The 15,292-nt window shown below is 42.7% G+C and overlaps 1 protein-coding gene across 2 annotated transcripts in view; it reads right to left on the reverse strand.

Annotated features, from left to right (window-relative positions):
- RSF1 (remodeling and spacing factor 1) overlaps nucleotides 1–15,292 on the reverse strand; it is a 67,140-nt gene that overhangs the window by 23,227 nt on the left and 28,621 nt on the right. For both annotated transcript variants that reach the window (XM_051608647.1, XM_051608649.1), the window contains exons 4-8: nucleotides 14,922–15,127; nucleotides 10,924–11,081; nucleotides 5,431–7,595; nucleotides 3,709–3,906; nucleotides 1,661–1,765 (exon numbers count right to left, since the gene is read on the reverse strand). In XM_051608647.1, coding sequence (XP_051464607.1) covers nucleotides 1,661–1,765; nucleotides 3,709–3,906; nucleotides 5,431–7,595; nucleotides 10,924–11,081; nucleotides 14,922–15,127 — 2,832 coding nt within the window. The remainder of the gene's footprint in view (nucleotides 1–1,660; nucleotides 1,766–3,708; nucleotides 3,907–5,430; nucleotides 7,596–10,923; nucleotides 11,082–14,921; nucleotides 15,128–15,292) is intronic.

Genomic DNA, 15,292 nt, shown 5'->3' on the forward strand with positions numbered 1-15,292 from the left:
ACATTTTTATTGGTATTTACAACTTTGCCTCAGGGAAACTTGAGGATTTCACAGACATATACAGCCTACATAGAGAAAGCTGAGAGATGCCCCCTCCCTGGAGGTGTTCAAGGCCAGGTTGGACAGGGCTTTGTGAAACCTGGCCTAGTGGGAGGTGTCCCTGCCCTTGCAGGGGGGTTGGGAACTAGATCATCTTCAAAATCCCTTCCAACCCGAACCATTCTGTGATTCTATGGTTCTGAGTGCTTACACACCCAGCAATACCTCTAAATCCCTTATCTTAATCTTTGGAGAACACAAGGGTCTGTGGACACCCCAGTAAAAACAGGCATACGTTCCAGAATCACAGAGTGGTTTAGGGTTGGAAGGGAGCTCTGGAGATCATTTGCTCCAATCCCCCTGCTACAGCAGGATCCCCTGGAGCAGATCCCACAGGAACATGCCCAAGTGGGTTTGGAATGTCTTCAGGGATGGAGACCCCACAATCTCCCTGGGCAGCCTGTCCCAGAGCTGTTACCTTCAGAGTAAAGAAGGGGGGTCAGGATAATTTCCTTACCAAACATACCATATCTTAAAATGCCAATTAATACTCATGAAGCCATATCTAAAAATTACTTTTTATGGACAAATTGTGCCTTATTCTATGGTGATGCCCTTCTCATACTATTTCCAAGGACGATCACACAAATATTTTGGATTTCATATTAAAAATTACTAAGCAGCAAGAGACCTAGATTTTCTAATTGCAAGCTGCCATCCCAAACTGTGCAGGCAAAACAATCTTGGATATTCATGTACTACAGATAATTAAATACTTCTCAGAAGACATCTAAAAATGGATGCTCAGGGCAGCTGTGTCGTGCCATGCCCCCTGTGACTAGTTTTCCATGGGGCAACAGCCCTTCTGGCAAAGGATTTTTCTGAAAGCAAGGAAGGAGTCTGGGATCAGGTGGATTATTCTGCAGATGTGCATAAATGGTTCCCTGCTAATTTACCAAGAACAGCATCACACACTGTCAGGCTTATCCTCCCAAGCACCATCCCTATAAATCTTGCTATTCTAGATGTACACGAAATGAAACTGGACACATGCACTTTTTTTTTTTTTTTTTGCAGAAGCAGCTTCTAACCTTCAAAAAAAGTGATTAGACTTGTCAATTACTTGACAAGGACAATGCTGGCTTTCCCAGCAGAGGCAAACTACCATGAAACTCCTAAGAAATAGCAGCTCTCTCTAACCAGCTTCTCAACAAGTATCTCTAAAGAATGAACAGCACTTCAGAAACAGCTCCTGGCTTTGCTGCCATCCCTCACTGCCTCCTGCTTCCCCCTTCAGGAAACATGCTTCTTTTAATATGTTAGTTTGGAGGTAATTTAACCAAAGATGGGTGAAGATCATCCGGTTGGAGGTTCTCATCTACAAATCAGCAACACATATTCAAGTCATTCATCACTAGCAGAAAAAAGGGAAAGGAAAATCACTTAACAAAACTCAGTTTTACTAACAGACAAGAGGGAAGAGCAGCATCCTTACCACTCAGCAGAGTTTATTTTCACAGAAAAAGAATAATAATAATACTAAAAGAACTTGTTAAACTCCAAACCGCAAGCCACAAACAAAGCTGAAGAGCAGAAGAGTGAAGTCAAAGAGGAACCATACATGTTGGCAAGGTGGGCAGAACCACTCTCCATCAGGGATTATCATCAAGGGAGGGCGAAGACAGGCTGTGTGGTACCCACTGTCACAAGAGTCACACAACAAAATCTGTGGAAACAAAATGAATCATTAACATTTTCTGGCATTCACAACATCTTACAAGCTCCAGAGCCATTTCCCCAGCCAACACAGAAGTGCTTTATTAATAGTTTGGACTGTGCCAAACCCCCCAAAAATCCTGTGTCACTTATCACTAAATGCTTCCAGGAACAGGGGTGGGTTTTATGGAGAGGTTTAAATATCACAGTTTTCTGTTTTAAAACCAGATTTCCTCTAATTATGTGTTCTCAGGCTCTCAGTACTACACAGACTGTGTGCCCACAGTGTGGAATCCTGGTCATGCTTTCCAGATCCCAGACTAAGAGGAAAACTGTATCTGGACAAGATGTGGTGGGACCATGTCCACCCTAGGGAAACCTGGCCCTTTTCTCAGTCAGGATGATTTTATGTCCCAAGATGGTAGAGGCAAAGCTTTGCAGACTCTTAGGGCTATACAGAACTAGCTGGGTAAAAACTGAGATATCCTTTTTCCATTAAAACTGAGGAGCAAAGCTGGCACAAGCTGTGCTAGTATCTACTGGAATATTTATCTCTAACATTCTGTCACCTGAGAGGATGCTTGTTTTGAGCATTCACAGAACCATAAAATGGTGAAGGTTGGAAGGAACCTTCAAGATCATCAGTTCCCAACCCCCTTGCAGTGAGCACGGACACCTCCCACTAGACCGACCAGGTTGCACAAAGACCCATCCAACCTGCCCTTGAACACCTCCAAGGAGGGGACTTGTACGACCTTCCTAGGCAACCTATACCAGCACCTTACTACCCTCATGGTGAAGGATTTCTTTCTAATATCTAACTTAAGCCTCCCCTCTTTCAGTTTAAAACCATCACCCCTTGTCCTACCACTGCCCTCTCTGGTGAAAAGCCCCTCCCCAGCTTTCCTGGAGACCCTTCAGGTACTGGAAGGTGCTCTAAGGTCTCCCTGGAGCCTTCTCTTCTCCAGGCTGAACATCCCCAACTCCCTCAGCCTGTCTCCAGAGCAGAGCTGCTCCAGCCCTTGCATCATATGATCTTTGTGGCCCTTTTCTGGGCCCTCTCCAACAGCTCCATGTCTCTCCTGTGCTGAGGGCTCCAGAGCTGGACACAGTATTCCAGGTGGGGTCTCACCAGAGCAGAGTAGAGGGGCAGAATCACCTCCCTGTCCCTGCTGGCCACACTTCTCTTGATGCAGCCCAGGATGCAGTTGCTCTCTGGGCTCCAGCCCTCACTGGCTGCTCATGTCCAGCTTCTCATCTACTACCACCTCCAAGTCCTTCTCCTCAGGGCTGCTCTCCAGCCATTCTCCCCCCAGCCTGTATTTGTGCCTGGGGTTGTGCTGACCCAGGTGCAGGACCCCGCACTTGGCCTTGTTGAACTTCATGAGGTTGGCACTGACCCACCTCTCCAGCCTGTCCAGGTCCCTTCATAGCAGGACTGCATGTTATGATTTCCCAGATAAAGAGAGGTATTCATGATGATATCTACCACTGATGAATGAGAACCATTAAACATTAGAAGTAGTGGAATCTCACTGTGCTCTTTCTGGATGGGATTTTGCTGTGCCCAGTCCTCAGGGGGATGTGGAGCTGTATCCTACACGGATGGCTATGCAGCTGTGACCATGTCACAGGACTTGAAGTGCACACGTTTCGTTGCTGTGGTGGTTTTTTTAATGTTGTCTCCTCTGCATTCATAGAGATTGCAGGCACCACCTCAAAGCTTCACCCAAATTAACTCTCAAGGGGCTGAGCTGTGCTACACCTCATAACAAAAAAAAATATCACATTTCAGAGGTGGTAAACAGAAAAAAATAACTTCCTTTCCTCCTTATTTAATCTAAACTCATCTACTCCTCCATACCTCAAAGTCTAGTGGGCCTTCACACACCACCAAAGCCAACCCACCAAATGTGACACAACAGCCAACAGGAGCATTCCCCAAAAGCCTACCAGCTCAGGGTGGTTGGGAAGGCCACACTTCTTGCATGGCTCATCGTCATCAGCAGGTGCAGCTTCTTCTTCCTCCTCTTCTTCCTCTTCCTCCTCCTCCTCAGAGTTTTTTTCACTCTCCGAGTCCTCACTGTCTTCATTACTTGAGTATTTCCACCTGCCACGTGTTCGTGTGCCTGTCCACCGAACTTTGCTTCTCTGAGCCAGACCATTTCAGAGAGAAAACACAAAAAGTTGAGAGTTTCTTCCCAGACCTTAAAAAAAATTACCTTTTTCCATAGTGAAGTGATGAAATTTCAATCAGAACAGTTGCAGCCATTTACAGCAGAGCATTTCAACCTTCAAAAAGCCTTAAAATGCAACAAGATAATAAAGGCAAGGGAAAAAAAAAAAAACCCACATACCTAACTGCAGAAAGAGATTTTCAAGCAAGACTTAAAAGCAGGAAGAAAATTTGTCACTCAGCCCCTTTATTTCTATTTTGACAAGGTGAACTTGCTTGTGAACATGTTAAATTCCACATTTCAACTTTCCAACTTTTTGATGATACCTTTCCTGAAGATAAAATGTTTTCTCTTTTTTTCCTCCCATGCAGTTTATGCCTTTTATTTTGCTTTAGGAAAAAACACTTGCACTCTAACAAGTATGTTAACTTCACTGTTTCTTCAGTTCTTGAGAGGACGTGGTGCTTTTCTCTAACATGGACATACTTTCCTGAGATCAAATCACCACACCTTTTAAGCAGGTAACTTATACCTAGGTCTTCTTTCACATTTATACTTTTCCATTTTATGCTTCTTTTTTGCTAAGCAAAGGGGCATTTACCCCTTTCTACCACTTTACTATGAGTGAAAAATTGATTTTTATTAAAACTGAGAATATTACTTTGCATTAGTTAATTTACTTTCCCAACATACCACACAGAAGCAACTTTTCTTCCCTTTTACCATCTTGTTTCTCACAGACATTCTCTCACAACTCTTCCTGTCACCCCCATCCCACAGACATTGAAAAAGGAAAATAACTTTTCTAGCTTTTTCAACTCAGAACATTTTTTTCAGTTTTGACTAAACAAATTGACCTGATGAAGCTGAACAAATTAAAATACACAAAGTATTGTATTTCTCCTGCAGGACCAAAGTACCAAAGTAGTATTTGTCACCCTGGTTACATTTAGTTTCAGGTTCTTAACATTAATTTCTAGCTCTTTACAGATTTTCCTATTCACTAAAGTTCAGTAATAAATGTACTTTAAAATCCATGATAGCATTTGTTTAAGTTTAGGCTTCATTACAGAACCATGGAGTCACAGAATGGTGAAGGTTGGAAGGGACCTTGAAGACCATCAGGTTCCAACCCCCCTGCCATGAGCAGGTACACCTCCCACCAGACCAGGCTGCACAAGCCTCATCCAACCTGCCCTTCAACACCTCCAGGGAGGGGGCAGCCACAACCTCCCTGGGCAACCTGTTCCAGTGCCTTCCTGCCCTCATGGGGAAGAATTTCTTCTTGATGTCTGACCTCAATCTCCCCTCTTTCCATTTAAAACCATCACCCTTTGTCCTATCACTGCTCTCTCTGGTGAAAAGCCCCTCCCCAGCTTTCCTGGAGCCCCTTCAGGTATTGGAAGGTCACTATGAGGTCTCCCTGGAGCCTTCTCTTCTCCACAGTGAAAAGCAGACTGTGGGTATTTGCTATTCCAGGGTAATAAAAATGTATTACCTTGTTAACCTTAGAATTTGACTCCTTCTCTTGTTTTTTTGCATCTTCTTTTCGTTCTGGTTTTTGTGCTGCTGCAGGTTTCTCCTCTTCCTCTTCAGGTCGTTTTTTGTCAGGTTTCTGATCCCGAGTCTCCACAACCTTTGGAGTGGGCTTGGATATCCTTGGAGATCTTCTCAACGTGCGGCCACCGCTGACCTCTTCTGGTGGTGTTTCCGTCTTTCTCTTCCGACTGGAGATCCTGATTGTTAATTTAATTCCTTCTTTCTGTCTTTCAGAAGTTATTTCTTTATTATCTGTTTCACAGCTTCCTTCCTCAGAAACTAGCTTATATTTAAATTTGCTCTTAGGTAGTGGAGATTCCTTTTTAATCTCTGAGGAGTCCTCTAGATTAGAAGCATGAGCATAATCTAATCTATCTGGCTCTGTCTTGGCAGCTTCCTGCTCTTCCTCTTGTTTTTCAGGGCTGGATTTTTCTTCTACTTTGCTCTCCTCAGGTAGAGCTGTCTGGCCCTCAGAGCTCTGCTTCTCTGCCTGGCCCTCAGAGCTCTGCTTCTCTGCCTGGCCCTCAGAGCTCTCCTTCTCTGCCTGGCCCTCAGAGCTCTCCTTCTCTGCCTGGCCCTCAGAGCTCTCCTTCTCTGCCTGGCCCTCAGAGCTCTCCTTCTCTGCCTGGCCCTCAGAGCTCTCCTTCTCTGCCTGGCCCTCAGAGCTCTCCTCTTCTGCCTGGCCCTCAGAGCTCTCCTTCTCTGCCTGGCCCTCAGAGCTCTCCTTCTCTGTCTGGCCCTCAGAGCTCTCCTCTTCTGCCTGGCCCTCAGAGCTCTCCTTCTCTGCCTGGCCCTCAGAGCTCTCCTTCTCTGCCTGGCCCTCAGAGCTCTCCTTCTCTGCCTGGCCCTCAGAGCTCTCCTTCTCTGCCTGGCCCTCAGAGCTCTCCTTCTCTGCCTGGCCCTCAGAGCTCTCCTTTTCCAAAACAGGCTTTTCTAAAGTAACAGCAGAAGTAGATGTAGTTGTCTCAGCAGCTTTTGGAGGATCAGGTTTCTCCTCAGACTCACCTTTACTTGTCAAAGTCTCTTCATCAGATGGTGTAAGCCTGGGCAGTTCTGCAGGAGCAGATACACTTGGGGACTTCTCTACCTTCTCTAAACATTCTTTGGGTGACAGTAGTATGTCTTTTTTATTTTTCATGGCTACTTTCTCTTCAGTTGTTTTGGCACACTCTTCAGAGCTTGAAGACTCTTCCACTACCATCTCAGTAGTTGTGCTGTCAAGGGATTCTTTTTCCACAGGACTAGATTCCTCCTTTAAAGGCACTTTCTGATTAGAAACCTCAGAGACCACAGTCCCTGTTTCTTTCACCACAGTTACTGCATTTTTCTCAACCTCGCACATTTTTATCATTTTACTAACAGAGTCTGATACATTCAGGGAGTCTGATACCTTTTCTCCACTCTTTCCATTTCTCTCTTTTAAGGAGCTGCTCTCTTCCTTTGTGCTAGCAGAGTGTTCTGCCTTATTATTTTGTATGACACTTGGGGTTATTTTTTCACAGCTAACCTCTCCATTTACTAGCACCTTCCCATCAGGACATAAAGCAGTAATTGTAGGGACTCTCTTAAAAGCTTCTTCTTCTAGTTTCCCTTCTTCCTTCAAGACATCCTTTGTTGGAGTAACACATTTACACAGGGGCCCCTTTATGGGGCTGTCATAATCATCTGTCAGCTTGATCTCTCGTTTTTTAAGTGGTATTTTTGCCTGTTGGTCATTTTTAAGTTTCTCACTTTCTTCCACAGATTTCTCCACCATTTCTTGGGGAGTTCTGACATTAACACAAAATTCTAACCTCTCTGGCTCATGAACTGCTATTTTGTCTGTACAGCTTTTTACTTCTTTTAAGTCTTTTGATTCTGTTTTGTTTTCCTTCACCTCTACTTTAACAGGCTTGACATTTTCCTTAAAGGAGTCACTCTCTTCTTTGACACTTTGCTTTTCTTCATTGTATTCTGAGGGTTTCTCTAACTTTACTATTACTGGCAATTTTATGATTTCTTTTTCTTCCACTTTCTCAATTTTCATATTTTCATCTTCTTTAACAACAGTAAGAGAGGGGCTTTCCATTTCCATTGCCTGTTCCTCCACCTCCTCTTTCTCTTCTTTGATTTTTAATTGATTTTCTGTTGACAGAGAAAAACAACCATGAAACAACGAAAGCACCTACAGGATTACCAAAAGCATCCACCAAAACAAAGGCTTATCTGAAAAACCCAACAACCCAAAGTCCCCTGCAAATGAATCTTCTCATCTCATGGAATTATTAGGAGTCTGGCTTGTCTAACACTCATTAAACAAGTGGGTTGCCAACTTACAGCTACAGAACCACGGTTCAGTTTAATTATACACCAATATCCTAAATTCCAATATTCCTAAATTTCAGAAGCAAGCAGCAGAGTTCTAGATTTACCCTTCCTTATACAGACATCTCAAACCCTTCTTTAGTACCACCACCCTATTTTTCAGAGGATAAAAAACCCAAGCAGTTTATGATGCACTTTAAGAAGCACAAAGCATCAACTTTCAACTTTCACTTGAGTATCTGAATTACTTCACAAACCAGAATGTAAGATTCCATAGTCTTCAAGTGAAATTCCACATCAAAACCAGCCCCCTGTTTGCACATATTTTTATTTCAAGAAACACTTAACTACTGCATTTCAACAATTCAGAGGAATGAGAAGACATTCAACATCACAGTTTGTTGCAAAATTTACCTATTTTCTCTGGACAATGCCTACATATCCCCTAAGATTCTGTGACTCTGTGGACTATCACAACCTAACAGACAATATTCTACATCACTTTATCTTCTGTTTCTACATGAGCAGAATGAGTAGCATAGATCAGAAAAACCTGCAGAGCCTAAAGAATTAGGTTATACCTACTTTGCTAAATTAATTTCAGACTGTTAGGGCTTAAAGTACCCAGAAGAAACCAGACATCTCTTTTGTTACTATGTACTTAAGCCTATTGATCATTTCCACAGCCTCTTAATGTCTCTTTTTTTTTCATTTGCCTGTACTTTTTGAGTCAGCTAGGGATAAAACTAATTAGAAAAAAGAAAATATAATAGCACTACATATACCATAACACCATCTTCTATCCTCTCAAAGATGTTATTCCAAGAATGCCATAACTCCAAATAAAAATATTACTTTTCCTCCTCCATCACCCCTGCCCCTCTCCCTCCACACTAGTGAAATTCTTTTCCAAGGTGAGAGCTTCCCAGAGTGGTTTGAAATCCACAGGGGGAAGTATATGACAGTTAACTGAGTTATGTTTAGGAAAATAAGTATTTTAGAAACTAAAAGAATGGTGAAGAAGAATTCCTAGATTTTATCTTTTCAAATCCAAAGCAGGTATCCAACTAAGCAGTGACAGATCTAGCTCTGAGGAGGTCATTACATTTTGAAGGCTCAGGGCTCTTTCTACCCCCTTCACAGAAGTGCTCTCCCCTCTGAGCCTTTGTAACACAAAAGCTGCCTCTTCAAGACATTTGTCTGTACAGTGACAATGAGGTATTCTTTCTGTGTCCATTTTCTTCCACCTTTCCTTTAATTTCTTTGTCTACATTTCATTCAACCATTTCTTCCCATCACCTACTGCTTTCTCCCAAGATCAAAGATCAGCAGAATCCCCAAACTTCTCCGTACTGAAAAGCAATAGTTGTTCTATAGTTTAACTCCCCAAGGTGCTCATAAAGCCTTTCACATCTACCACATGACTCAGCTGATACTCAAGTTGTCTTAACACTGAGTCAATCAGGCTGGTAAAAAAACCACCACAACCCATAAGCATTGGTTGAGTTTGCCTTAATTTTGTATGAACTAATTTAATGCTGTTAAAAAGTGGCCAAAGCAAAGAGGTATCAGGTCCTCCAAGATGTTTTCACTGTACCTTAGAAGGGCTTTGACTGCAGTCCTTGGACTAACAGGAAGAAATACTAAAGCTTCTCAACTGAAAGGCTCCAAGTAGTGTTCTGTGAATCCACTGACTGCACTGAAATCACTGCACACGTAAATAACTTCATTATTCATTACAGACACACAACTAGTGCCTAGGAGTGAAACTGCATCAACACACAGCCTGATCCAACTGCTGCCCCAGGTGACTGTACCACAGGATTTGGGGACTTATCTGCAGTGGGGACATGAATTTAAGTCTTTTCAAATGGTTCCTCTTGAATTCAAGGTAAAGTAAAAACATGTCTGAGCAGAGATCTGGATTAGATATTTAAGGTGGCTTGACCAGTTCTTAGTGAACCAAAGGCAAGATCAGTACTTGGAATCAGTTCTGCAGTGTCAGTAACCACACAGGTTGTGCTGTCACTTCCATGCACAGTTAAGAGGCTGGAAAAGCCTTAGACTGAAAGACAATTCTGCTGGTGTTAATCACAATTTACTTCTACAGCAGTTTAATGCTTCTACAACAGCTCAAATCTTTATAGAAACGTTTTACTTATTTCTTCTGTTCTACACTATTTGTTGCAATGAATGTGAATAAGATAGCAAGTCTCTTTGATACTCAGAGCCAAGACAGACCTTGGCTAATTCCATATATCCAATTAACTTAAATAGATTTGAAGAAACACATACTAAAATACTGGAATCCTTAAATCTTGTTTCTCACTGTGAAAATATTTCCTGTATTTTAACAAAATGATAATACCAAGTAGTAACTGGGGTAAAACTACTTGAGATAACAAGCTTTTAGCTTTTCATAACCTAAAAAAATCATATTCTTACAACACAAAACACTTCACATTAACTGGCACCAATACTAAGTAAAACCAGTGCACAAAAACAAGTCAGGAAAGTTGTTAAATATGTGCAATGACATGAGAATAAGGAAGCAAAAAAAAGTTTTGTTAATAAGAAAAGTGCAGGCAGCTAAGAACCACTTCACTTTTAAAAAAATTTAAAAGACAAAAATATTTTCATTTAAGCTCATGTCTCCTTGAAAAATCATGGCATTATGACACATTTGAGGAAAGAACCTAGATGTTTTTGATTCAAACTCAAAATCAAACAACACACCAAACACTGCATTGATTTCAATCATGGCATTGCACAAACAGGATTTTTTCTTTTTAAAATTTTAATGTTGCTAGAACAGGAAAAGTTTGGCAACAGTTCAGGGCTCCACAGAAACATACAGTGAGGAGTATTTACAATATTATACAAAATGTACAGTAAAAATAAAATTACTTAGAAAACAACTTACACACATCTCTTCTTATAAACTCTTCAGCCTAAATATGCTCTAAAAAACCTCCATTAATATTTAGGATTTCAAAGTGTTCAATATTGACCTGATTTACTTTGAACAGAAACATTTATTGTTGCTCTTTTTCTAGACCTAATCTAACACAGTCACTTGTCATGAAGCTGCACATGCTACCATTGTCACAGCACAACATTTAAAATGTGAGAAAAGAAGGCAGAGAACCTTGTGTAGATGCTTCTTCACCCTTTTTGGTGTCTTCATCTTCGATGCTTGGGCTCTCACGTGATGAATTCTCCTGCTGAGAGGGGTTGTTTTTCAACAGGGCAGGATCAATTTGTGCTTTCAAGAGCTCAAGGGTCTCAGCAAGCTCATTGCGGTTTCTAGATGAGAGAGGAAAAACCAGGGTCTGATAAGCCACTTAACCCAAAGGGATTCATAAAAAAAAATAAACAAACACCATCTGCTGAAATGAACACTGCCCTGAAAACGTTTTAGGCAAGCACAGTGAAAAGCCTGTCCCACCAGAGAGGCTGCAGCTTCACAAACAAAAACCTTCCAACTTAACCATACCAAAGTAAGGACCGTGTCTGGCTCAACTCAAGGTTGGAAAAGACCTTCAAGATCATCAAGTCCCACCATCCACCCTACAATTCTCAACCACTAAACCATCTCCCAAAACACCTCCAGGGACAGTGCCTCCACCACCTCCCTGGGCAGCCTGTTCCAAGGCCTCACCATTCCTGCTGTGAATAATTTTTTTCTAGTATCCAACCTGAACCTCCCCTGGCGCAACTTGTGCCCATTTCCTCTTGTCCTATTGCTGGTCACTAGGGAGAAGAGGCCACCACCCACCTCACCACAACCTTCTCTCAGGTAGTTGCAGAGCAATGAGGTCTCCCCTCAGCCTCCTCTTCTCCAGGCTGAACAGCCACAGCTCCCTCAGCCTCTCCTCATCAGGCCTGTTCTCCAGACCCCTCATCAGCCTCGTTGCCCTTCTCTCCACCCTCTCCAGCACCTCCATGTCCTTCCTATCCTGCTGTGCCCAGAACTGCACCCAGGGCTAGAGGTGGAGCCTCATCAAGGCTCAGTAGAGGGGCAGGATCACCTCCCTGGTCCTGCTGGTCACACTATTCCTGATGCAGGCCAGGATGGTGTTGGCCCTCTTGGCCACCTGGACACACAGTGGCTCATGTTCAGCCACTGTCAATCAGCACCTCCAGGTCTCTCTCTGCTGGGCAGCTCTCCAGCCACTCATCCTTTCACTAATCCTCACTGGCTTTTCTTGCTGTTTCTTTTTCCTCTCAGCACAGAGGAAGTTGTAGCTTTCTGCTCAAGCACCAAAGGAACAACCACATCATTCAAGTGAAATTTTCAAAAGCAATTAAGCAAATTAGATCCTAAACACATTTAGTGAACACTACAAAGGTGTCTAGGAAACTCCACCTACTCGAGTTACGCAAGAAACTACTTGATAGTGAGAAAACATTCATGAATCTTTATGCCTGCAAATCTCCTTATAGAACTTAGACACTGGAACTTCCCAGGGAAGTTGTGGAAGCCTCATCCCTGGAAGTGTTCAAGGCCGGGTTGGATGGAGCTTGGAGCAACCTGGTCTAGTAGGAGGTGTCCCTGCCCATGCAGGGAGTCTCAACATAGATGATCTATAAGGTCCCTTCCAAACCAAACCATTCCATGATCCTGTGATTTTATGAAGTGGACATCTAACCATAACTCTGTATCTGAACTGGACATCTAGCTAGGAAAAACCACCTTAAGGTATAATGAATTTGTGATGATCAAAGAGAGTAATTGTTTTCATTATTATTATTATTATTATTAATTATAATAAGGCTCTTGCATTTCTTTCTTGAAAGTAATTTGTTTTGCTCAGGTTTACAGAAAAAAAAAGGAAGCTTAGAATTGCAACAACCCATGAACCTCATGGGTGTGGAACCTCATGGGTTTAAAACCTTCTCAGATTTTACAATGATTACTGTGCTTTCCTACTGTGAGTGTGGAGTGTCAGAACCTTCCCCAAGCCTGATTTCTTCCTTCTTTTGGCATTGAACTCTGGGGTCTATAGCACGAAGAGACAAACACCACTCAGCTCTTGATTGGCTTGTTTAGACACATTGACTTTACCCACCCACAACAGCTAAATTTCACTGGTGGTAACACAGTTTGTGGCCTGTTACAGTGGTTTAAAGAGTTTTGTTACTTCCCTGGTTACTAAAGGTATGGGTATGTAAATAAGAGGCAGATATAAAAATTAAAATTTACAAACAGAAAAAAAACCCCATCATTTGGCTTTTTTTGGATTTATTTTTACATCTCTATGTGCTTTTTAAGTCAGAGTTGATTCTGCTGAGTCCAGTTTAAAATCCACTTGGAGTTAATCAGATTTTTTAAAAAAGACATTTAAGTGCAGATAAACTAAAAATGGCTAAATGGTGGATATGAAAAAAAAACAAAACAACTAATTCTTTTTCCAGTAAGAAAAATACTGTGTACTCTGTGTAGAGTAGGAAAGTTAAAATAAGTAACCAAAATCACAGAAAAACCCCAGAAATCTAAACCTAAAATATCATTTTATGGTGAAGGGTCTAGAGAAAAAGTCAGAGTAGTGGCTGAGGGAACTGGGGATGTTCAGTGTGGAGAAGAGGAGGCTGAGGGGAGACCTCACCACCCTCTACAAGTACCTGAAAGGAGGCTGTAGGGAGGTGGGTGCTGGCCTCTTCTCCCAAGGGAGTAACAACAGGATCAGAGGAAACGGCCTGAAGTTGTGGCATGGAAGGTTCAGATTGGACATTAGGAAGAACTTCTATAGTGAAAGAGTGGTCAAACACTGGAACAGGCTGCCCAGGGAGGTGGTGGAGTCACCATCCTTGAAGGTGTCCAAGAAACATGTAGATGTGGCACTTCAGGGCATGCTCTAGTGGCTGAGGTTGGTTGTTTTTTTTTGGTGGGGTGTGTGATGGGTTGTGGTTTGTTTTTTTTGTGTTGATGGTTGTACTCTCAGAGGTCCTTCTCCAACCATGGTGATTCTGTGATTAAAATATTTTCAAACCAATCTGCAGGAGCTGAGACCCAGGGGCACTGACTCATGTACTTGTCAGTCTGATCAATGTCACACACCTCATCTGCAGTGATCTATGAGCTGAATTCTAGTCCAGAAGATTTTTTGTGCCTATTTGTATTCTCAACAATTCTGTAGTTGCAGGAAGTTAAAAATGCAATGTATTCCCCCAAGAACAACAATGTCCAATTGCAATTGTCTTAACAGAGCAGAAATTAAAGAAGAAAGTCATCCTCCATTTTCTAAGGCATTTAGCAGGCCAGTGAGCAGTACAGAACCACCAACCTCAAGGGTGTCCTCTCTTGGTATCCTTTCCATATATTTATTGTTGCTTGATTAACCAGAAAACAAATTACACATTGGCTATTTCCAACAAAGCAGTGGCCTCTTTCTGAGCTTGGTTTTTCAATAAAAGTGAAACGTGAAGGAAGAAAATCCCACTGTGATGAATCTTACTCCATGAGGAACAGACATTTATAGAAATAAATTTCTGAACCCTAGTCACAAAGAGCTAAAAACTGCTAAAAAGGGCTGCAGCACAACCAGGGAGGAGCTTCTGCCCCTCTACTCTGCTCTGGTGAGATCCCACCTGGAGTGCTGTGTCCAGCTCTGGAGCCCTCAGCACAGGAGAGACATGGAACTCTTGGAGACGGGCCAGAGAAGGACCACAAAGAAGATCCAAGGGCTGGAGCAGCTCTGCTCTGGAGCCAGGCTGGGAGAGTTGGGGTGTTCAGCCTGGAGAAGAGAAGGCTCCAGGGAGACCTTAGAGCACCTTCCAGTGCCTGAAGGGGCTCCAGGAAAGCTGGGGAGGGGCTTTTCATCAGAGAGTGACAGGACATGGAGTGATGTTTTTAAATGGAAAGAGGGGAGATTGAGGTCAGACATCAGGAAGAAATTCTTCCCCATGAGGGTAGGAAGGCACTGGAACAGGTTGCCCAGGGAGGTTGTGGCTGCCCCCTCCCTGGAGGTGTCCAAGGGCAGGTTGGATGGGGCTTGTGCAGCCTGGTCTGGTGGGAGGTGTCCCTGCTCATGGCAGGGGGGTTGGAACCTGATCATTAAGATCCCTTCCAAAACTAACCATTTTATGGTTCTATGAAAACCCCTACAAAATAAGAAAAAAAACAAAAGAAGAAAAAGGGAATACCTAACAATGCACTTCCACGTGGATCCATCCTGGTCATCCTGTTCTTCTATGTACATCCTGACATTGTGCTCTTGATCCAGCTGGTACCAATACATCAGGCCATCCTTGTCTCGACCGATGGGCTGGAGGCGCATGGCATCGGCATCCTCCTCATTAATGATGTTCTTAAACTTCAGATTGTCATCAAACTGACATTCACAGAGATACTGACAACATGAAAAAGCAGAAAGGCTTAAAACATCAACACATGAACAGAAATATGAAAACAGGCTCTCTTCCTTTTTGTGTCATTTGGATCTTTTCCTTACAAGTGTCTCTGTTGGGTCTGTGAGTTAGTTACTCCTACTGTTCCTTTTTTCCAGACTATGTTG

The sequence above is a fragment of the Apus apus genome, chromosome 1 (assembly GCF_020740795.1).
Source record: "Apus apus isolate bApuApu2 chromosome 1, bApuApu2.pri.cur, whole genome shotgun sequence".
In the NCBI taxonomy this organism is placed as follows: domain Eukaryota; kingdom Metazoa; phylum Chordata; class Aves; order Apodiformes; family Apodidae; genus Apus; species Apus apus.